The sequence below is a fragment of the Colossoma macropomum genome, unplaced genomic scaffold, assembly GCF_904425465.1.
Source record: "Colossoma macropomum unplaced genomic scaffold, Colossoma_macropomum, whole genome shotgun sequence".
NCBI classification, from domain to species: domain Eukaryota; kingdom Metazoa; phylum Chordata; class Actinopteri; order Characiformes; family Serrasalmidae; genus Colossoma; species Colossoma macropomum.
Window position 1 is genome coordinate 19066991 of NW_023494804.1, and position 25262 is coordinate 19092252.

Below are 25262 nucleotides of genomic sequence, written 5' to 3' on the forward strand. Positions count from 1 at the left end.
CTCTCTGTGATTTTTTTTTCTGCTCTCTTTTCCCTGCTCTCTAGAAAACTGTTCACTCAGAAGAAGAAGTAGAAGAAGAAGAAGAAGAAGAAGAAGAAGAAAACCTCTTGACAATTGCGCAGTTCCACTCGTCCAGCAGGATATGGATCTTCAACCAAGAACAGCCTCGTACCCCATGGATTCGGCGCATTAGCGTTAGCATTAGCGTCCCTCAGGAATATTAGAAGTAGAAGAACCCTCCTAATGTTCACACAGTTTCAGCCCCTCTTGGGGTTAAGTACAGTGGGACCCAAGATCTCCCTCTCCACCTGGTGCATTAGCGCATTCGCACTAGCATTAGCGTCCGAATGTCAGGGTGCTAGTGGTGCGCTCGGTGGTTGGGTAGCTTATGGAGCGTTCTGTGCTGGGATAGGGCATGCTGGGCCCCTCTCCTGGAGCTCTGATGGTCGGGGGGGAGCAGGGCCCAAGGGTGCCCGAGCCAGACGGCGGTACAGCGGGCAACGCCACGGTCTGGATGGTGCTCCTCTCGCGGGGCACTAACTCGTCCAGCCCTTCCAGGCCCTGCGGCGGACCCTCGTAGCTCATGTTGAGACGCAGAGGCTGGTGGGCCTGGCAGTAATCCACCACAGGCTGCTCATAGCGGTAGAAGGTCAGAGCACTCATCTGGTGAGGGACCTGCACATGGAGGGATAGAGCAGAGAGAAAGAGGGAAAAGAAAAAGACAAAAAAAAGGGTTTTGTAATGAAATGTGTAGAATGTATTTCATTCAGTGAAATCCACACAACAGTTCATCCAAACTGAAATTAATTTTGTTGAGAAGAATATAAATATATGCTGCTGGTAGGGAAATAAGCACTTAATACTGAAGGTGCTTTATGGACAGGGGTTCAAAACCTTGAGAAAAAAGTAAAAATCCACTCTTCATGGAGTTAAAAATCCTTTATTATAACATGGCCATGGACAAAATATCTCTCAGTGTCAACAGGCTCACATTATATATCAAGAGAGTTTTTTGTCCTAGCCATATTATGATAAATAAAGAGAGCCTTCATTTTTTCTGAAATTAATTTTATTTGAATGAGTTTATACAGCACCAATTAGCATTTCTGCTAATCAAGAATTGTGCAGTAATCAAGATTTACAATCATAATAATCCTCTGTTTTAGGTATACACAAAGTGTAATTTCTAGGGATGCACAATAATTTTGTAGTCATAAGGATTTTGACAGATTATTGCTTAAAAAATCAGACACATTTCCATTTCACCAATATTTCAACTGATAATTGATATATTTATTGTACTCTAGAATAACAGAACATTTAGGTGATGTTGGGTTACTGCATGAAAATATCTGCATTTTATTCTTTTTTTTCTGAATTTATACCCACAGTAAGTAATTCATATTATTAACACCATGTTATTAAAACTGCTAATTCAACTGTATCTTGTCCTAATGTCTACACTTTATGACTGTTTATGTTTCAGCATCAACAGAAATGTAGATAAAAATATCCGATATCAGCATCTGCCCTCAATTCAGTGCTCAGTTCAGCAGTGACATTCTCACACTACAGAAACTTTCTCCTACATATAACATAAAGTGCAAAGAGGGATCAACAAGGGATGGGGGTCTTGCACATATGAGAAGGCTATTGTGCATATGAGACAGTACAACAGACAACTAATAGCAATAAATAATACCAATAGCATCAAAACAGTCCATATATCTTGCAGTATATAGGTTGAGGAGATACACGAGTACAATGTAGAAGAAAAACAAGTAAAATACTGCATGATGCAATGTAATACATGTAATACTATGGAGAATAATGTGGTATGAGATACTACATGGGAGGTTATATACATACCATTGTATGTACACTACAATGCAATATACACAAATAACTATAGTGCAGTATAGAAGAAAGGAACAACTCACGGTCACTGCTGGACTGAGAATAGCCTACCAAATGAACACATCAAATAATACCTACTCAGTGGTGGTCCTGCAGGGGTCCTAAGCTTTAACCCCTTAAAGTCCCAGTCTTATTACATACTAAGGCTTATTATTCAGTAACTACAGGGACTTCAATGTAAACTGGTTGAGCTCTTTTCAGATCATAGAAGTGGGCTCACCGACAGGCCCTGGCCATGTAAGGGTTTAATGAACAGGTAAAAGCAAAGTATGCAGAGAAACAGTCTACAGTATGTAAGTGGACCCGATCAATGGACATGAGTGTAAATACAAAGTAGGTGTGCCTAATAAAGTGGTCAGCAAATGTATGTGCACATTTCCAGTCAAAATGGCCATTAAGTACAGGTTATTCATTTTTTGTGAATAAAGCATGTTTTACAAAAAATCACACAGAAGTCTTGACAACTGAATATAATATCACATTCATTAGTGTTTAGTGAGTCCACTGTTGACATTTATTGCAGTTTCCGTTCTTTTCAGGAGACTCGCTTTCAGTTTTATCAAAGAAATCTGCAGGGAAATTCTTCCACACTTCCAAAGGTCAGCTTAAGATGTTGGTTATGTATTTTCTGCTGATCACAATTCAAGTAATCAAACACACTCAGTGATGCTGTGATCTGGACTCTGGGGTGGTCAGTCCAATACCAGCAGCATCTTTCTTTTGTTTGCAAATTACAGCTACACATCCTTTCAGAGCCATAGTGCTGAGTTGTCTTCTCACAGTGGAAGGATGGACAGAAACACCTATGGATAAAATCTTTAAGTGCTGCTTATCTGATGGGGATGGTTTTGGAGGTTATTTTAACCACAAAAAATATCTTCTGTTTTTTCAACTCATTATGGAAACTTCTTGGTTACTTTCACTTTCTCCCCCTTCATTATTCAAATAGATTGTCTTATACAGGGAGATTCACTTGAAAGAGGCCCAGAATATTCTGTCGTAACTACAGTTAGGAAGAAGCAATCTGAACCAAAAATACGCTACATACCTTGACGTATGTGTAATCGATTGTATTACATGTGATGCCTTTTTCTGCCAGACACATGAAGGGGTACGGGGGTTTGCACCCGGAAGTGCAAAGGGAGGTTAAACGTTGCGATGTCTGTCCGGCGCCTACCTAAACGCTCCGACGCAGGGGCATCCCGGCTTCTTTGAAGCTCTGTATACTGAGGAGCACATTGCATGTTGTTTCGTTCAGTTTGCTTTGTCCTAGCAAGAGTTATTACAGAATATTTGGGGCCTCTTTTGAGTGAATCTCCCTGTATCCAATCTCCTCATAGATCTCCTGGAAAATAATTAGCTTGTATCTAATAGCCATTTATGACTGGAAATTAAATAAATAAACCGACTGACTTTTGCACACCGCCGTCTGCGCAAACATTCACTCGTTTACACATTTATCTCATGGAATGTGACACAGATACGTCTGTCCTCTTGTGTCACCTCGTTGAACCGTAATGTCACCAGGAGCAGAGATTTCACATCTGCTACACACTCACACACGTTCTATCAGCTCTCATCTTTTACCCCTCACATTTCAACACTCCTCCCCTCATGTGCTCACGCAAACACTCGCAAACAAACTCATAATGGAGTGCTAGTGGCGTACCTCGGAGTGTTTTCCCAGAACCCCCTGCAGCGTATTGCTTTAAAAGGGCCCAATTACCAGAGGTTGAAAACGAGCAGCCAGTGATGTGAGCGTGATGGCAGTCGTAGCAAATTAAGCAAGTGCTGGGGACGAAAGAGTGTGTCGGCATGACAGACGATGGGGTTTTACAAAGGGGCTCCTGACAGAGAAACATAAACAAAACAGCCGAGAACAACAAGCGCACAGCGACTCGAGAGAGAGAGATAACAAGGTGCGGGTGAAAAGCTGGGTGTGCTAGCATCTATAAGGAAAGAGTACACTCCAAAAATGGGGCGTGGCAGAGCAGGTCATGTTTGAGCTTGGTAGGAACTTGCCACTAAAGGTGGGTAAGGCACCATAGACCCATAGTCACATACAGGTATTGTTACTTCAGTGAAACAATGGTAAAGACAATTGCTGTCAAAATCAATTTTTTCCGTTTTTAATTTTCAATTAAAATACACAACGTGCCCTTTACATCACAGAAATATTTTGTAATGAATAGAAATGGTCCAAATGTATTTGGACAAATCTTGTTACACTTGTTAACTAAAAAGTTAGCATTGTTCTTTGTTTTTTTTCTCCTGAAATGCTAACACTTTGGAGATCCAAGTTGTTGCTCCAGCAGCAACATAAAGCAATACCAATGAAACTATTTGAATAAATAAGCATCTACACTGTCAGAAATAAAGGTACTGTGCAGGTGCATTTTTCCTTCATCAAGGTACAATGTAGATGTACCCTGAAAGGTACAACAGTGGTTTTAAGGTCCAAATGTGTCCTTAGTTTTATCCAGTGAGGAGTATATATTTGTATCTTTTCTTAACCTAATAATAAAATAAAAAGCCTGGAGACGAGACGGGATGTGTGGAGTCAATACAACCTATAATTTCAATAGATTATTGTACAATTATGTTCCCTGACTAAAGGTACTGAGATGTGTCCTTGATGGTACCACCCCGGTGACAAGAGAGGTACTGCCCCAGTGATAGTTTCATACCTTTATGTTCGAGAGTGTAGGACCCAACAGATTTCGGAATAGTGCAATAGGACTTCTTAGTACATCAGACTGCAATGAAAATGAATCAAAACCACAGTAGAAATGCAAATCCGCTTTATCTCAAAAGAATAGTTTCCACACTGAAGTTGAGAAGAATACAACAAAAAGTGTGTTAACTGTGTAAGTACAGTAAAATTAAATGGTTAATAAAACAAAGATTAAATGCATGTAAATATACCATGTACGGTTTTTCCACTGCTGTTGTTAACAGAAATAGAATGCAAATTCACAAAAACCAAAGATCAGTTTTTTGTCAGACAGTTACATTTATTTTAATGGTTGTTATTGTTACTAATATGGTATTATAGTACACTGTATGACAGAATAACTACTTGAACTAGTGAAACAATTGACTTGCAGAAAAAAAAAGGCTGATTGTCTAAAAAAAAGCACTGTGATTTTACAGATATTTACCATTATTGAGAAAATATACTTTTACTGTTAATTAACAAGTTTAATCTGGCATTGCTGCTGCTGGAAATTTTACAGGTATAATTTTTGCTGTGAAGGGCTGTTACTATCAGTTATATTAGTAAATGAGTGATCTAGTGAGTATTTTGGCATTAATCAATATTTAATATGCACAAACTACGAACATATATGCATTCTTGAGATCCTACTAGTGCGGGTTTCCTCTCTTTCACTGATGCTCACATGGGTGATTTGCATGCTAATAACTTCTCATTGTGAAAAATGTTAGAATGCTAAACATAAATACAATTACTGGTGGAATCCCTGTTTATTACTCCAATAGTATGCACTAAATGAAATCAGTCAAAATGTAAATTTTAGTCACTGATAAAATTGCATAATTGATTTTAATAATAAGTTTAGCCATAAATTAGAGTAGAATAAACACATACTCCAAATAAATTATTGTTACTTCTGCTGAAGTTTTCTAGATTCAAGACCTTCTCCCGAGTTTGTCTATAGAACAACAGTGAAGCTTATTAGTACATCCAGCACCTATTAGCATGTGAAGTTAGTTAGGTTCAACTCTTCTTTTTTCAGATCCACCAAAGGAAATGCTGAGGTTTGAAAGTGAGAGTTGACCAATTACAATGCAGTTCACAAGGTGAACTAACAGAACAAAATGGAATTAAGATAAAAACAAGAAATTAGGAGGCAAACATAAAAATTAAAATGAGTCAGAGGTAGATTCCTCAAAAACATACTTAAGCAGAAACATCTAAGCATGTGAAAATACTCAGAGAAGTACAAATGCATCAAAACTGCACTTAAGTACATGTAGATAAATGGAAATGGATAAATGCCAACCTCTACTAGTTCCAATCTATCTAAAAGATGTAGGAGATGGACTTGTAGTGTCATTAAATCCAACCATCAATTTAGAGAGAAATGGTGTGTGAATGTGCTTTAAACAGATGTCAATCATTCTGCTAGGAAATCAACAGATTGCAGTGGTGTGTTACAGTGGTCAGGCTTTTCTAGGTTGTACTTTCACTAGTCTAGTAAGATGTGCCAGTCAGATGCACACCAGATTGAAGTGATATTTCAAAGAAAAAATAAATAATTTACACAATGTTTCCCCTAATCTCAAATGTATTCAATGAACCAAGGCATGTTTGCTTGTTTGGTTTTGCACTGGAGCTACGTAGCTAATGTAGCTACCCAGTAATAGGGAGCTTTTACCCTGGGAGTTAGCATGGTGTTAACTGCGTGCCTAACTCATCAAACATTTATCTTAAACTATGTGGAGCTGTTAAATAATCTCTAAGAAACTTGTGTGGTTTCTTACACTGTATGATGTTATCTACAAAAATGGACAAAGGTATGTAGAGTGGCTAAAAACAGAAGCAGAAGACATCTTGAAGCTTGAAATTTCACTGTCCTTTTGTCCATTTCTATACAGTACAGTATGTCACACATTATCACAACCAAAGTAAGCAAGTCTGAAATCAGCGTTGGGTCATTGTGAGTAAGCGCGCACTGTGTCCAGAACAGATGGGGTATGCTAGCACGTTGACTAGCACTGGGCTGTGTTTACTGGCAGAGAATAGCACTTCATCTGCTTGCACACTGGCCTGCTTGTGACAGCTTTGGCATGGTCTTCCTGTTTCAATATCACAGGTCAGACCCCGTCCACCGCTGGAGGACCCTTCCGATATGTGAGTGAGCCAGCAAAAACCACAAGGAGGAGGAGGGGAGGCCTACAGTTACAAAACTGAAAGCAGTGTGCTGTAAAAATGAGAATTAAACAAGCAAGGGGAAGGAAGAGGTGGTTGCAAAGTGCTTTTAGTGAGGGTGGTGTTTGTTTTTTTTGTTTTTTTTGTATGAGCTGACTCATTGTCAATTTTATCAGCTCCTTTTTCCATTCAGGTGGACTTTGTAGTTCTACAATTATAGACTATAGTCCATCTGTTTCTCTGCATACTTTGTTAGCCCCCTTTCACCCTGTTATTCAATGGTCAGGGCCCCAGAGAGCAGATATTATTTGAGTGGTGGATCATTCTCAGCACTGCAGTGACACTGACATGATGGTGGCAAGTTAGTGTGTGTTGTGCTGGTGCGAGTGGATCAGACACAGCAGTACTGCTAAAGTTATCAAACACCTCAGTGTCACTGCTGGACTGAGAACCAAAAATATCCAGCCAACAGCTCCTGTGGACAGCATCCTTTGACCACTGATGAAGCACAAATAGACCAACACAAAAAATGAATAAATCTATGTAAGTTAATAAGTTTAGAGATCCTCTACAGAGAACACATTACTGCACATTTTAGCACTTAATTACTGTTTATTTGCTGAAAAACATAACTAATAAATAAATAAACGGTCCTGTAGGTTAGCCCTGCTTTCCTCTGGACATTTTTTGCCCTGAAAATGTATGAAAGCACAAACACACAACCACAAATTCTCTCTTACTAATTCTGCTGCCCTCTTAAGCCTATAAATGCACACACTCTCACACTCACACAGTGCACACACACACACACACACAATCTTCCTGTATCTTTTTTCGACTCAGATAAACACACACAAGCACAAGCAGATTTATGTGGAACGCAGTGAAACGGTTTGGAGTTAATACTCGAAAATTAATCCACGGCACCTGATGAGAGAGCGACAAGGAGGAGATGATTAGGAGAAGAGAGAGAAACACAGGGTGCGTGTTGTACGTGTGTTTGTGTGTGTGTTTAGCGTGCATGTGCGAGCGTGTGTGTGGATTAATCCTCTGAGTGCCCATAATGTAATGAGTAAGCTCAGCTCAAGGGAGTGCATTTGAAATGGGTATCAATGCACACTTATTAACCCCTTAAACCCTAAAGCCCTCTATGACCCACACTTATTATTATTATTAGCAATATATAATCAATAATAATAATAATAATAATAATTCTCTTTAATATACTGTTTCCCCTTACTATATATAATATGCATTATATATGGATACTTATATAAAATAATTCATATAGGGCATATTATTATACACAGGTACATATACACTGACTGGTCACTTTATTAGGTACACCTACCTTCTATCTCCACTCATTATTCATTTTATCAGCTCCATTTACCATATAGGAGCACTTTGCAGTTCTACAATTACAGACTGTAGTCCATCTGTTTCTCTGCATAGATTGTTATCCCACCTTTACCACATTCATCTATGGTCATTCATCTGTCTATCTATCTATCTATCTATCTATCTATAGAACAGGCACTATTTGGGTACTATTTGACGTGGTGGCGTGTGAGTGTGTGTTGTGCTGGTGCAAGTGGATCAGACACAGCAGTGCTGCTGGAGTTTTTAAAAATGGACAATAACTGTAGACACACACACACACACACACACACATATATATTATATATATATATATATATATATATATATATATATATATATATATATATATAAATATAAATATACTGTATTTATACATGTAGGGCACCATGTCCTGACAATGTGAGTGTTTCAGTGGAGCACCTAAGAGTGTGCTAGAGCTGCAGCCACACACACTGGCTCAGCATTTTCACGAGTGAACTATGAGCGTTAAGAAGTCAGTGGTAATGGAATTAGCTGTTAGGCTCACACTGACACACTGAGTGCGATGAAGTGGCTTAATTGGCTTACATTGTTCTTTTCATTCTTGCAGAGGGAAGCCACGTTGATTGATAATACACTTGTCATGGTGTGTGTATGTGTGTGCAGTACTGTGTGTGTGTGTGTGGGTGGTATGTAGATAATGGTGTGTATCCACGAGCAGAAGAAGTATCTCGCGAAACAGGTGGTGTGGCTCAGAACGCCTGCACGCTGAAAGAAGAACAGACTAAAGCCTTCACATTATTTGTCACTGCCCTCGCTCCTCTAGCTGCTGGTGCTGTAATTTAGAGTGGTACATGGTGTGTTCCCTTTGACTCACTGTCTTTTGCTCCATTACCCAGACTCCAGTTTCTTGCCATTGTGACAGAAAGAGACTGCTGGGTTCCGACAAGAAGTGACTGGATCGAGTGCCTTTGTTAAGCAGGTGCATTCAAATATCAAATAAATATATAATTATAAAAATAAACAGTACACAAATAACTCAAGCATTATACAAAACACTGGAGCACTGCTGAACCATTTCTTCAATTGGAACTGAATTAATATTATTATAATAATAATATTATTATTAATAATATTAACAGTGTGAGATCATTCAGATCAGTATGCACTTATTATCGGTTTGTCTAGACAGGCTAACAATATAGCATAACTGATAAGTGATTTATATTCCAACTCATGTTTTCTTGTTCAAGAAGGTAATTTGCAACACAAACTAAATAAAAAATATTTATAATAGTTATCAGCTTAAGTAGACCACATTCCTTACATATGAAAATAAATGCCACTGCAGCAATGACAAATCAGGTGATCAACGTGAGAAGAGCAGATTAAACAGCACTCTAGAACCACTCTTCTTTTTTTTATAATGGCCTTAAGGTGTTAAAATATTAAAACATATCATTCACTCCCCAGTACATACAGTCTATATATGGATTAGAAGTCTTCACAGGCATTAAACTGAAGCCTGAAACCAACACAGTCTGAGTATCTAAACCTGGATTAATTACTGTCTGAGTATCTAAACTTGGATAGTCATAGTCTGAGTAACTAAACCTGGATTAGTCATAGTCTGAGTATTTAAACCTGGATTAATCACAGCCTGGGTAACTAAACCTGGATTAGTCATAGTCTAAGTATTTAAACCTGGATTATTTATAGTCTGAGTATCTAAGCCTGAATTAATTACAGTCTAAGTATTTAAATCTGGATTAATCACACTGTGAGTATATAAGCCTGATTTAATTACAGTCTGAGTATTTAAACCTGGATTAATCACAGTCTGAGTGACTGTGATTAGCCAGGCTCTGTTTACACAGCAGGTAAAAGTGGCCCAAATCTGATTTTCTCACCAAATCCGATCTTTTTGTTCAGCTGTTCACATTATATTTTAAATGTGACCTGTATGCGACATTAGTCTGAACAGATCATGCTCCTAAACCGAGCCGCATGCGCAAAAGAACAGTGCTTCCCGTGGCGGGTTGGTCCAGAGGTAAACAGTCATGACGGCCAGCGAACGCCAGTCGCTCCCGCAGCTTTCCGTTTCGTCTTTGTCAGCAGCGCAGGAGCGGTTATGAAGTTCCAGTGGTTGACAGCTGGACTTATCACCCACAACGTGTTCGAGTTCGTCGTAAAAGGGCGCGTTATTCGGCCACTTCTTTGGTTCGAGTCCTCGGATTCATCAAACTGTTCTCTGACGCTGCAGCCTCGGGCTCCTCCGTTCGGCCGGTTCGTTCAAAACCTCTTCGAACACGGAGCGGTTTGATGAGTCTCTTCTAATTTTTTGGTACAGAAACATCAGCCTGAATGTTTACGAGCCTCAGCAGCGCGAAAGTATGACGAATGTCAAGTTGGACTGACGTAAAAGTCGCATGAATTCCGATCTGGCTGTTCAGACTGAGTCACACTGCCACAGATCGGATACGTATCGGATTTTAATACCACATATGAAAGCGTCTCAGATCGGAATTGAAAATGTCAGATTCAACGTGTTTTTTGCTGTTCACACTGACACACAGATGACACATCTGTGTCACATATGAGGAAAAACATCGGATTTGGGCCACTTTAACCTGCTGTGTGAACGTAGCCTAAATGGACTAGTAATAGTCTGAGTTTTTAAACCTGGATTAATCACAGTCTGAGTGTCTAAGCCAGTACTAATTACAGTCTGAGCATCTAAACTTGTGTTAATCATAGGCTGAGTATCTACACCTGGATTAATTACAGTCTGAATATCTAAACCTGGATTAACCCTTGTGTGGTGTTCATGTTGTTGTTAATCAACAGCTTGCCTGGTGGATTATCGTTTTTTTAAATCATAATCATAACAATTTATGTAAAAATACCAGATGTTTAAAATACCACAAGTGACCACCGTAGGGTTCTCTTTCAGCAGCTGTAGCCAGTCAGCAGCTTGTCCATGTTGTCCACCCTCACACACATGCACACATATACAAACACACGCACACACACACACACACACACTAACAGCAGACCATGTTGGAGGAGAACAGAGTGAAGGGACACAGCACCTCCACACTTTTATTGCCCGCAGGTTCACCCCAACACCACATGTGTAATATAAATGTGTAGGGGGTGAACAGTGTGAAGTCTTTGTGTTATATGTTCTTCACAGAAAATGAGCAAAGGCAAAGTAATCTGAGGTTAAATTAATAATAAATTACACCATTTTTATTTTGGTAAACGTTGAAAATGGGTCCCATAGAGCCGAACACCACACAAAGGTTAATCATAGTCTGAGTGTCTAAACCTGGATTATTCACAGCCTGAGCATCTAAACCTGGATTAATCTCAGCCTGAGCATCTAAACCTGGATTAATCACAGCCTGAGAATTTAAACCTGGATTACAAAAGCTCTCTGGCAGTCTCAGGGCCCTTCAGCAGCTATTTATGTCTCATATTCTTTAAAGCTAGAACTGCTATGGACTGTACAGTTACTCAGAAAGAGACTGAGAGAGGAAAAGGAGAGAGTGCAAGAAAGAATGCATAAAATGTACATAGTCATGAAAAATCAGCTTGAGCTCTGCCTGAAACCTTTTATCAAGCCCCATCAGGTCAGGTAGCAGACCTTTAATACATACCACATCCTGTTTAATTCTGAAGGATAAAGTGAGGTTGGAAAACAGTCATGTGCAAACATATAACGACTGATTCATAAATTTGTGCAGTAGGGAAAGTGGACTTGTAATGGTAGAAGAATCTAGAATATAGGCCAACACTTTAAACTGTTTCACTTATGATGCGTTTGATGTACAGTTTACGCTAAGTGGCTCGGTGATGCCACCATACTAAGCTACATATTTGCTACAATTCAGGCATGTGCATTAATTATTCCTTAAAGTTTGGTGCTCCAGCTTCAGCTGCAGCCATATGATGTTTGGCTCACTTTGTCACAGCGTGTTTACCACTTTCTAAAAGGAGAAACAGGGTCACGCTCACGTCTAATGCAGGCTCTCCGCCTGGCGACGGCTTGTCCTGCACTAAAGTACGAATGCATTTATGCATGAGGCTGATGGTGGCAGTCGCTTTCCTGCGACATGTGCAGTCGGGGAGTGGGGGCGCGAATGTTAGGAACCATTCACTTTCACGGGCCAATGAGTCAATTCCTGTCATTTAGTAGCGCAGGGCTGCGAAGCAATAAGATAATGCACGGCAACATGTTATGGGATGTCACAAAGTTGAATTGATACAATTTGCATGCGTCGTGTTTGTAAATCAACTTGCGTTTGATGAGAAGTTCCTTAAAAAAGTCTGTTTGCCATTGGCTGTAAAGAAGGCGAGAGGCTATTTCAGAGCAAATATAACTCGTATTCATCACAATTTGGCAGATATTTCCGTTGCTGCCGAGAGCAGTTAAATCGTTCTGTGGAAGTGCTTAAGAGTGTCTCAGTATGTGTGTGTGTGTGATGTGTGTGTTGTTTGTGTGTGCGCTGGAGTGTGCGAAAATTTAATGTGGCGCTGGCGTGTGCGGGGAAGATGACACAGATGTTGCACTGGGGGCCTGTGTGACAGTGAAGCCACCAGACACGTTTTCAGTGGAGCAAAACACATGTCTGAGGGCGAGCTCAGGCAAGCGGCAGCAAATCCAAAAAAAACAGCAGGGGGAGGAATGAGGTGGAGAGGAAAAGGAGGGAATAGGGAGCAGCTGCTATAGACCGAAGGGGCCAGAGACTGACTTTAAAGAGACTGTCTGGGCTAAAAAGAGCAAGAAAGTCAACAGCTAGTGTAGCAATGCCAGCTTCCATTTGATTAAATCCTGACTTAATCCTATTAAACTGAGCATTTCATCGACAATCTATTCTGAGAATCTGGCAAATTTGGGCTATTTAAACCATCAAAATATGATACTAGAAGAACTTTAGAAAACACAAAGACATTGAAGAAAAATGTTTTGCAACACCTACATCACCTGTGTGAAAAAAGTAATTGCCCACTAAACTCTTCATAACTGGTGGTGCCACATTTATATAGTATATAGTATATATAGAAGTAGCAAAGCAGTCCCACAACATCGCACTGCCACCACCATGTTTTACTGTTGGTATGATGTGCTTTTTGTGGAAGACTGTATTAGCTTCATGCCAGATGCAGCAGGACCCCCATCTTCCAAGAGGTTCTACTTCGACTCATCAGTTCACAGAAAAATCTTGGAGGTCATTAAGGTGCTTTTTGGCAAATGAGAGAGGGTCTCTTAGTTAGCAGTGGTTTTCTCCTCGCAGCTCTCTTATGGACACCATTTTTGACCACTCTCTCTCTTGTGGTAGAATCATGAACACTGGCCTTATCCAAGACAAACAAGGTGTGCAGTTCTTTAGATGTTCATCTGGGTTCATTTCTGACTTTCTAAATGACTTGCTATGCTCTTGGAGGAATTTTGGTAGGCTGGCCACTTCTGGACTTCTGGAAAGGTTCACCACTGTTCTAAGCTTTCAAAAGGCCCACAACATGGTTCAAAGGCGTCCCACATGGCTTTGTAACCCTTTCCAGACATATTCCAGATGCATTTCAATAACTTGCAGGACAGTATGATGCTTGTTGAGATCTTTTAGCCTAATTCACATTGCTGGAAAAGGTTCTATTCTATAGAGGTGATGTTTAGATCAAACAGGGCTGGCAATAATCAAGCCTGGGTGTGTCTAATTCAATTGATCTCAAAACTTAACTAAATTTGAGTGACTAAAAATATAATTACTTTTTTACACAGGACTATGATGTACAAAGCTGAAAACGTCACACAGGTGATGCAGTTGTTGTAAAACTTTTTCCTTCAATAAATAAAAAGAAAAAAAAAATGTTTTGTGTTTTCTAAGGTTCCTTGTATCATATTACATTTTGGATGTGGATTTGAAAGCATTTAGGTGGTTAACTCTGCCACTAAAGGAGACCCACTGCATGCATATTCATGTTGGCCACAGCATACCAGGATGAATGGTGCTTTCTTTGTGATACCATGTTTCCTATCACTGTATAGAAGATGCACAAGGCTGCCTTTATTGTTGGTTGCACTGTGATATTTTCCCAGCGAGCTAATTCAGAGCACAACTCAGATCAGTAAATGCTTTTTATTGCTTTGTTTAATCAGAGTAATGATAAAATGTATGTGACGTATAATCAAATTAATGTGTTTTCATGTTTAGAAAGTTTGTGTTTGTGAGACAAACCAAAAAAAGAGAAAAATCTTTTTTTTTTTTTCAAATAAGATCATGTTCTTTACACATCACTTAAAGGCAACAACAGCACAGAGAAATGATTAAAAGAGAAGTGCAGATTAAATGTCAGAAACAGCAAGTTTTTGCACCATGTTTAAAAGGTTAACCTTTTTGTGCAAAGGATAAAAATCACTATTTCTGCCTTTTAAACTATTGACATGAAAGAAGCACAGCATGTCTGCCATTAACAACCCCTGAGAAAAAAGAAACTAATACACATGCTTACTTTTTAATTTTGGGTGTTCTTACTTTGTTCTCTCTTTGATGGACCGCAAGTTTCCAACATCAAAAGATGCCATTTATAATCTGGATAAAGTGTTGAATATGAGAATGTGTTTTGTAACTGGCGAACGCTCCGTCCAGTAGACACAAAAACAGAATCTTACTGTTTATGCAGTTGCAGTTCTATAAAAACTAGCCCCAAAAGTATATGAACATTTGCACCATACTTAAAAATGTATTACTTTCATTATGTTGGAAAACAAAACATCAAAGTGTTTTTTCTTTTAAGGAGGCAATTTCAAGACTGTGATTTTCTTTTGGCAAAGTATTGTTTCAAAAGTGGATGAACATTATTGTTTGAGCAGTTTCTTTGCAGATTTTCATACGTTTGCATTCCAAAATGTTTTCTGAGTTCATGATCCCATCAATGGACACAACTTCAAAGACCCCATATGGAAAAAAAAAAGATATATGGGCACATATTTCTGTGTATCTGACATACATTTCAAATGCATTGCAATCAGTGCCAAAATACATTGCAAACACTAAAATGTATTTCAGAATATATTGCTAAATTAACCAAATATATTCTAAAATACAATTGTTTTAAAATGTTTGAGGACATTTTACACATAGAAACCCATAGTACCATACAAAAATAAATGTATGTAAATGTAATTATCAAACACATTTGAAAATGTATGAAAATAGCCAAAAAACCTGTCTAATGTGCTTTACTGTTTGGAAAATCTTTTGAAATTAATTTGTATTCCAGTATCTTAATTTGAAATATTAGCAAATGAACCTTTAACATGGCAAAAGCAATTGTATATACTGAAACACTGTGAAAATGCAGTTATGATTTGATATCTTCATAAATTGAATTACATTTTATGTGTTTATACCACATACGCACAATGGTTCATGCAAAGTGCAAGTCAGAAGTCGGTAAAACTACATACGATTGAAATATATTAAAAATAAATATATTCAGAAACTACATTTAAATGCCTTAAATATTTAACAAACCAATTTTTGGCTATTTTCATATATTGCAAAAATACATTTGATAAATAAATTATTTCATTCATTCATTCGTTAATTCCATATGGGACAACACTGTAAGAAATCAGCCTCTGTGCTTTACAGTAGCCTTAGTCCAGTCTGGTTGGAGTTCTCCTCCAGTTTTTCTCCACAAGGGTCTACCATCAGTTTATGCTCTACTAAAAGTCTTTTTCTCTGAAACAATATTTTGTTTAGCATTTCATGAAGTTACCTAAAGAACTACAAATAGTTAAATGGTTAAAGTTTCAAATACTTTCATAACATGATGTCGAAAGTTCATGTTTTGCATGTATATAAAGTTACTACACAGAACACGCATGTATAGATGGTATTGTCATTCTTGCTATTTTAAATCAGTTGCAAATGCTGGCATCTCTACTACTAGAAATCCTCTATATCAAAAACTAAAGTCATCCTGGTTTGAGGTTGAATCCCAACATACTCATAGACATCATTAGTACAAGTTCCAATGTCTGAAGTGCCCTTCAGCAAGATGCTTTACCCAGTGTTGCTCCAGGGGTTCTAAAACATGGCAAGAATAAATGCGTTCTGTTGGTCGGCCCATCAATCACTGAGTAAAATCTTGCTGAAGTATTTCTTTTAACTACTCGGTCAGGTCTCAGCTGATCTAACAGCTGTTGAATTAGCTGGGTTACTAGAGCTCATGTTAGCTTCTGTGACTGATCTATCCATCTGATAAATGATTTGGCCTGAGGCGTTCAGTTCAAATTTCTGCTGGCCATTCAGGGATGTTGATTTAGCAGGCAAGCCCTTTTGGCTTCCAAATTACTGTTGGTCATGTTAAGACTTTTCAGTGAACAATCCATTTGGCAAATGAATGGCTCAGTGGTTTCATTTCAGTAGCCACAGTATCATTTCAGTCACCACAGACATTGATTAAGTTTTAGAGTTCTACAGGTTCTAAAGTCTCAAGGGCAGCTGCGGCCCTGAGCAATTCAATTTACCCCAGGGGTCCTACAATCATGTACCTTGGCCTTGAAAAATACTAACCCTGCTGTGTCCCTACCATTGGAAAATACTATGACTTTTTTTAGTGTTAAATGTTGCTGAAGCATTTGATGCTGATTGCTAATGCTATTTTTCAACAAGTCTCAATTTATCTAATATCTGTTGCATTTGTTATAGCTCAATTAAACAAGCAGAACAAGATCTGGGGCCAGATTCATGAAAGCTTTCTGAAGATAAACCTTGCAAATGTTCTTAAGGCAAACACTAAGAAGTTAATAAGAATGTTCGTAAATGCAATTCTCGAAAATAACTTAAGAAGTTCTCAGATATTCTCTTAAGATAATCTTAATTGTTTTTTTATTTTTTATTTTCTTAAGAAAATCTTCATTGTATTGTTATGTGGGCTATGTTGCATTCTACCCCATACCATAAATGATGCAAGACATTTTGAATTCGTAATAACTGTTAGTTACTTCATTTAGTTTAATCCACCCAGAGGAGCAAAATGGAGGAATATTAGCAAACAAGAACCAGAGGTGATGGTGAAAGAAATAGCCAACAGGAAAAAAAATCATCACTGGAAAATAAGATAATTGTGGGGTGATGGACAAGGATGGCCTGGAGCATCAAAGGTAGTGTCTGTAATAAATTTAGACGCTGACCTTGTCAACTCTTACAGCCTAAGACAAGGGTGAGGCTATCATGAGATTAAAAAAACATTTTAGAACATAATATATTCAAGAATAACACTCGCTCTTAGAATTATTCTTAAGAAAACAGTTAAGAAAATAATACAGTTCTTGAGAAATTATTTGAAGAATAACAATTTCTCACAACATTTTTCTTAAGAATGAAGTTAAGAAAAAACACACACTTAAGAAGGTTTTCTTTCTTAAGACACTTTTGTGAATCCGGTCCCAGATTCTAAACTTTCAATCCATACCATGTTTATGTTTGTTAGCAGAAGAGGAGATGTTGGTATGATTCAAATCTGATGAAGTTATTGTTGTTGTCTTGTTTTGCAGAAAAAAAATATACACATATATTTTAATCAGTGAGTTCAGTGAGTTAACTGGGATGCTGAGGCTAACGGGTGCCAGTGGTCCTGGTTGCTTTTCGTGCCACAAAGTGACGACCCAGCATTTTCTCCCAGAACTACAGAACCCATCCATCTGCGTCCGCTTGCATTTTTGCACCGTCCCAGTAACGAATGCATCCAAAATGTAAAAAGGGTTTTTGGCACGGCTTGAGCCCCCTCTGCCCGACTTTAATCAGGAATATTGGGAGGCAGTGTGTGAACCTGACTTTTAAAGATGAGCTCTAATCAGACATGGCCGTGAGAGCTGGACCGATGCCAGGCCTTTGTGCAGGCCTCCTCACGTCTATCTTTCTTCATCTCCGCCTCCTCCACTATCCTGCTCTACAGCTCTCCAATTTGATTTGGCTTCAGAGAGGCAGGCCATCTAAAACTAGACGTTTTAACTGGAAAAGAACAGCCTTGTCCGAACACACTCGTGTTTGAAAGTGATCGATGCTGGAGTTTCACTCCCACCTACAGTTCGATCTTGTTTTCTTTTAAACGTTATTTTTTTTCTTCAATTTTTTGTTGTAAAATGTCAAGACGTGGGGTTATATATTCCATATATGAGGATAAAGTATCGCTGTTGTCAGAACAAAACCTTGTATCTTCAAAATGATAACTTTACAGGAGAAGGAAAAAACATACTGTACTTTTAATGTAAGTCAATGGAACCAGACTTTTTTCCAAGTCATTTTGGGCCATTTCTTTTGGTCCATTCATCATGAAATGTACTCACAATGTAAAGGGCAACAGGTACTTTCATATTATGTCAAAAACTGAAAAATGTCAAAAATGAAGATATGAAGTTTTGTTCTGACAGCAGTGATATAGAAATATATACAGTACTGTATGATTTTAGGCATCTGAGAACATCTTAATTGAAAAGATGCTTATTTGGTCACAAAAACACTAACAACCGAATAAATACAAATAACTTAATTAATATAATAAGTAGTGATTTTATATTACATTGGTGTGTTCATTTAACCATTTCCAGACCTCTTTTCAAAAAAATCCCAATATTAACTGTAGTTATAAACCAATACCTAGTTTCACAAGTCAATGCTTTGTTACGTGAAATCAAATGTGTTGGTAATGTAATTTAACAAATCTGAGAAGAAGAAATACGGAGCTACACTTTGTTCTTCTAATTAGATCCCAGGATATCAACTACTTTTGTGAAAACAAGAAATTCTTGTCATTTTTTAAATGGTTTATATGTTTATATTTGCATTTACTCTAATGATATATGGTTATTTTCCAAGCACAAACACAATTATTCTTTTTTTTTTAATTTGATCTTTGCTTTGTCATTGCTTTGTATGATTTTAAATTAACACCCATAATTTCTCCTTTTATTGTTAAGCTTTATCACTCATCTCTAAAGCACATTGCTTGAGGGAGGCAGGCTAAAACCAGATGTTTAAACTGGAAAAGAACGGCCTTGTCTGAAGATGTTTCTGTTCGAAAGCGATCGATCCTACTTTCACTCCCACTTGTGGTTCAGGCAAAGTCTTGTTATCTTTTTTCATGATAGATGCCGATGAGCAGTACCGTTGAAAAGATTTGTGTACAGTCAATTCCAAAGGCCAAAGCAATTGTCCAGAGTTTGCTTTGCTGCAGACGTTCTGGCTTGGCTTAGCAAATCTTTGCAAACTCACAATATGACTGGAACTTTCTGCGTGGTTCTTTAGAGCAGTGCAGAAACACTTCTCACAGTGCTCACATCTTCAGAATAGCTTTTATGGCAGTATCTCTTGTAATTGGTATAAAAATAAATAAAATGGAAAAATCCATAGTCTAATAGGCATCGATGACTTAACTCACATTCCACCAGAACAAGCATTAAAACATTTCTCTTGTTTGCTTTCTTACATAAGTTAAAGCCAATGAATGAAATAGACTCAGATTGAGATAAGAAGATATATGAAAAGATGGTCTTAAGAGAACTAGACTGTGATATTTATCTTGTATGTATGTATATATACTCATGCAATACCTTAAATACTTGATATTTCTACAGAAATAAAACTGGTTCAACTCAAGTTTTCAACGAATGATCTCTCTGTAGCTCTTTTTGATAATCTAGCCCAGGTAAAAGATCAAGAAGATCAACAATGACAACTACAACAACATCCATCTAATACAAGAATCATAAAATGTAGTAATGAAAACCCGGAGTGAGTAGTAATTATTCCCATTCACTCAGTTGTATGAACTAAATTTAGTTAATATCTCCTCAGGGTCTGCTAGCTCTCTGTTCTTTGTGTGCACTTAAAAAAAAAATTGGCATTCATACACAGTCCAGGCTCAGTGTCTTGGGCCAAGACACAAATCACAATTCAAGGCAATCAGCTCATGCACAGCAACAAACATTGTTAAGAAGGAGAGATCAAGAACAGCAGAAAAGCAGAAGATCTGAAGAACAAAGATTGAGAAAGAAGTTCTTAGATCAAGCAAAAGTAAAGAGCCGTGTTAACATCGATGAGGCGTTTCAATGGTGGAAAGACCTCTGAGAGCCGAAAAGCATGAAAAGGGATGAAGAGGTTGCTCTGTTTCTGCTTGACAGGTGGGTAACATTAACTTTGTTGTTTCACAGAATCAATAGGCCAGCATTGTTTCATCCTGTTTGCTAATGTTTGTGGTAGCTAATTCCAACTGGTTAGCTTCTCAGCAGCAATTGTAGCAACAATTGCTAACCCACAACCTAGCTAACATCAGTTACATTACTTTCTGTGTTGCTGTTGTCACTTTTGCGCTGCACATCCATGAATTTGGGAGGCAGAGCTTCTGAACGAGCACTGGGTGTATTTAGGTTGCTGTTGTGTTCAAATATCGACAATCTTCCTCCAGAATCACTGACTCCCTCTTTAATTCCATTCTGTTACACTGGTTACTGTAAATGTATTGCTTTGTAATTGGTCACTTCTCTCTTTTGAGGTTAATTGTATTATTTTAGACCAAAAAGATCCAAAACAGAAGAATGGGGCAGCGGCATCCTGAGGTGACAGGATATAACATTAGTATTAATAACAATAGTGACTGACTGTGACTAACAATGGCAAAAAATGTATTGTAAAGTATAATTTGCAGTGTTGTCAGAGGCTGGTTACCATGTAAACCATTTAGAAATGGCTGGTCAATCTGGGACTCTGGAACATTCAGTAACACAGCGTTCCAGACACAGTCCAAAGTACAATTAGAGCTCTGCAGAAAAATTATCAAATGACAAAATGCACAAAAACACAGTTATTTTATATAATGTCAGGACATGAGGTCATGAAAATAACCCATATAATTTGGTGTGCAACGCTGCTGTTGAAACAAAACATTGTATCTCCATTTTTGTCGTTTTTCAGTTTTTGGCATAGTTTGAAAATGCATGCTGCTCTTTACATTGTGTGTAATTTTTATGATGAATGGACTAAAAGAAATGACTTGAAAATATGTCTGGTTCCATTGACTTACGTAAAAAGCACAGTCTGTGTTTTCCTTCTGCTGTAAAGTTATCATTTTGGAGATATGAGGTTTTGTTCTGACAGCAGTGATCTATATTATAACATGTTCCATATTTACAGTGCTATGCAAATGTCAGACCACTCTTCTACTATTTTATTTCCAGTCAAAACTGCTATATAAGTTATTCATTAAAAAAAATTAAATTACACAGAAGCCTCAACAACTAAATATAATATCATTTTTCAGTGTTTAGTGTGTCACTCTTTACTTTATTACAGCTTCAATTCTTTTCAAGAGACTCACTTCCAGTTTTTCAAAGAAATCTGCAGGGATATTGTTCAGTTTTAGAAGTTGGTTGCTTCTCATGGTCCAACAAATCCCCAACACATTCAAAGTTGAAGTCTGGACTCTGGGATGACCAGTTGTGTGTAGAACGTTAAGAACCTGAGATTTCTGTGATTTATTGTGTTTCTATCACTGTATAAAAGATGCATGAGGCCTCTTTTCTTGTTGGATGCACTGTTTTTTCTGAGTGAATGAATGAGCTCATTCAGAGTGCAAATCGGACGAGCAAGTGCTTATAATTGATTTGTAGATAAAGAGATAAAGATGAAGAGCGACTGATGTGTGACTTGTATTCTTATTCATATATTTGCTTGTTCAAGCTTGTGAGCTAAATAAAAAACGATGAATTTTCAGCTTTGTTTAATTGCGTTCTTTACATACTTACTTTTTTATGTTGGCCTTAAAGGGTTGAGCCATCTAATGCAGTTGCAATGTTCGCAAATGACCTGCACTAATTAGGCTTGAGTCCGTTAATTATTGTATTGCAAATCGTTGATAGTTTCCATATCTCACAACTGTCAATCAAGTCAGATGATTTAAATATCTGAAAACACTCAGTCTGCAATTTTAAGATGCACTAAAGGAATAACTGTCCTGCAATCTGTTTTCTTTTAATGAGTTTTTTTAGTAACGATAGTCCATGTTCTGAATGGGCCCTGACATGTTGTTTGGCTTCAGAACATTCTGTAGCACTGAGGTCATTTTTTTTTTCCTTGCTTGTTAAAGTGAAGTGATAAAGCCGTGCAGCAGCCTTCTACACATGAAATGGCTTCCTTCACCTTCACCACCACAGCTATAGTAGCAGTAGCCTTTAGGCTACTTTATAAGGTTAAGCCTTAGCCATTTTATTTTTTTAACAAGAAGGAACAACACCTTTTTTTAGACCTTCAGTCCCAAACCAAACTGAGAACAAAGTTAGCTTCTAACAAAGTTTTGGACCAGAAACCATGTTCATTTTGTCTAGTTTAAGAGGCAATGAACAGGAAATGAAAAAGATGAAGCAGAGGGGTTGTTTGACTTTGACAAACTGAAAATATGTCAACATTAAATAACGGGAAAAATGAAGTACATTTCAACAAATGAAAACTGCATATTTTGATCCAAAAAAAAAAAAGAAATTACATTCTAATTTTGTTCCATCAGCAGCTGAATTTATATTGTGTAAATGAAGTTTGGGTATACTGACTCCATTCCACTTCATTAAATGGAAAAGTGGGGCATAATTGAATTAAGTTCACATAATGATTTTTTTTTTTACCACAGTATTACAATATCACAAGCCAACGTCAGTCACCTCCCACTCCCTGCTTTAGTTTCATTATGGTTGTGGTTTCTACTCTTCTAAATTTGAATGTTGTTGAAAATATCATGAGAATTTTGAATTGTGAAACCTAAATTGAATCAAACCATGAGCTAATCGATCATTACTGCACACACTTCCTGGGAAATGTCTTTTCAGTGTCACTACTGCTGTCTAGAAAACCCAACCAATATCTCACACTGCTTCAAGCATGTCAGGTTTCGCAGCGAGTGTGCGTGTGTGTTGGGGGTGGTTTGCGGAAAGTGTTGAGACGTTTTAGACCGAAGCCGCCATTTCATGAAACGTGTTTGAGCAGTCGGGGGAAAAAAAACAAACTGTAAAGTGTGACTGCCAAGGTAACAGGCTTGGATGGCAAAACACAACACAAACAGGCTTCCATCATGAGCACACACACTCACAGTGTTCTGGATGGGCCTGCTTTCATTTATGAATTACAGTGCTGTAAAAGCAGAAAGGTGGGTGAGTGCTGGTGTGTAATTACATTTTCGTGTAATGTTGTCCGCTTGCTCGCCCTGCGCGTGGTGTGATGGCATTCGAAAAAAAACGTTGCGGAGTGTTTCAGAGGCTGCTGTAATGCTGGGTTTGTCAACTCTGCGTGTGTGGGTGTATGTGTGCGTGAGTGTGAGTACGTATCAGTAAGTATTGGTGTATTAGTGCGAGAGCATGTCCTCGCTGGGTGTTCTCCTGAGCAGACACCTCTGCAACCAATCTAAATTAAAGTGTTAACAACAACTTATTTGAAAGTAATTATGATAGATAGTGCTCTATGAAATTAATGAGGGGGCGTATGTTTTCATCTACGGAATTAATTAACCACGGGCCAGGAAGAAGAGGGGGCGAAAAAAAACACAGGTTGGTTCCATGCATCACTAACGGGTTGACAGAGCATGCACACAGATCAACATATGTACACTGAACATTGGCAATCAAAGATATTTGTTCTTCTATTTTTTATGTATTTATTTTGCACTTAGAAATGATAATGTTTTATTTGATGGGTTGTAATAACCAAACATATTAAAGAGTAACTAGGCTTAATCAGAGAAAAACAATACCATGTGTAAATATTATATACAAGTATAATATAATAACTTACAAACACTGACTGGCCACTTTATTGGAAACCCCTACCTTGTACGTCCACCTTGCTGGTGTACTGTTAAATACTATAGCCCATGTGTTGATTCACAGTTTGAGTTGACATCCTCTAGACCAGGGATTGGCAAACCCAAATATTAAGAAGAGCCATTTTGTCCTTCTAACAAAAATCAAACCACTTTGGGAGCCACAACATTTTATGTCCAATTTACCATCTAGGCTGTAAATATGCCCCAGTATGTGCTAATGTAATAGTATAGGCAAAAAGAAATATGTTATAAATGAAAACACAGACTTACTTTCCTCTGCTGTCAGCTTTAGCTCAGCTATAGCCGCTTTTCTCACATCTCCAGCAGGAGATTTTTTCACAAAAGTGGAATAGTTTCTTGTAAAATGTCTCTCAACGTTAAACTTTTGACAGGGCTAAAGTCAGCTTCTTGTTTGAATTTTCCCGTCCTACCTTAAATGGTGTCTGATGCATAACATAACCGCTGCAGCATTTAAGGTGGAACAGGAAAATTTAAACAAGAAGCTGGTGAATGAGAACATTTTAGTGTTTCTTGCTGCATATGAAACATATCCTGAAACCAGCTGAATTGCTTATAAATTCAAATAAGTTCATTTGACTCCAAATGACCAATGTTCTTCTTAAATCTTTCGTTTTGCCTTTTTGTTAGCTACTAGCTAGGTGAGACTGTTCTCTGTGTTGCTGTGTGACCAGCAGTCTGCACACCAAACTTCAGGGTTAAAGGGTGAATTAGCAGATATACTTTAACTCCAATGTTTAAGGCCATTTATTGTTAAGACTGTGTTAGAACCATCAGCAGAGCTTTACTTGACTGCAAATGGGGGATTATTATGTTTTTACTTAAAAATCTAATTCTGCTGTGAAGCCGCAACAGGGCAGTAAAAGAGCCGCATGCGGCTCCTCAGTCACACGTTGCTGACCTCGGCTCTAGATCTTCATCGATGGTCAGTTTCTGACCACAGAGCCACTCTTAGAAATTCTCAGGTGGTCAACCTAGTGACACTGACATGCCTGATTCACTCGTACCAGCTTCTCACATACTATCTTGCCACTACCTTGTCTGTCTCTCTGCTGTACTGAGGAACAGACCCTCATCCAAATATCTATATCTATAACCTATAGTTGAAGGATGGAGTAGAGGAGACCTGATGAATTGGGCTGCAACAACAGGGCTACAGTAAACATATAAATCCTTGCTGTCAGGGCAGAAC

The 25262-nt window shown here is 38.1% G+C and overlaps 1 protein-coding gene across 1 annotated transcript in view; it reads right to left on the minus strand.

Annotated features, from left to right (window-relative positions):
* Positions 1-336: 336 nt before the first annotated feature.
* Positions 337-25262, minus strand: part of LOC118825173 (leucine-rich repeat transmembrane neuronal protein 4) — a 186541-nt gene continuing 161615 nt past the window's right edge. Inside the window, exon 3 of the mRNA XM_036595727.1 lies at positions 337-675. Coding sequence (XP_036451620.1) covers positions 337-675 — 339 coding nt within the window. The remainder of the gene's footprint in view (positions 676-25262) is intronic.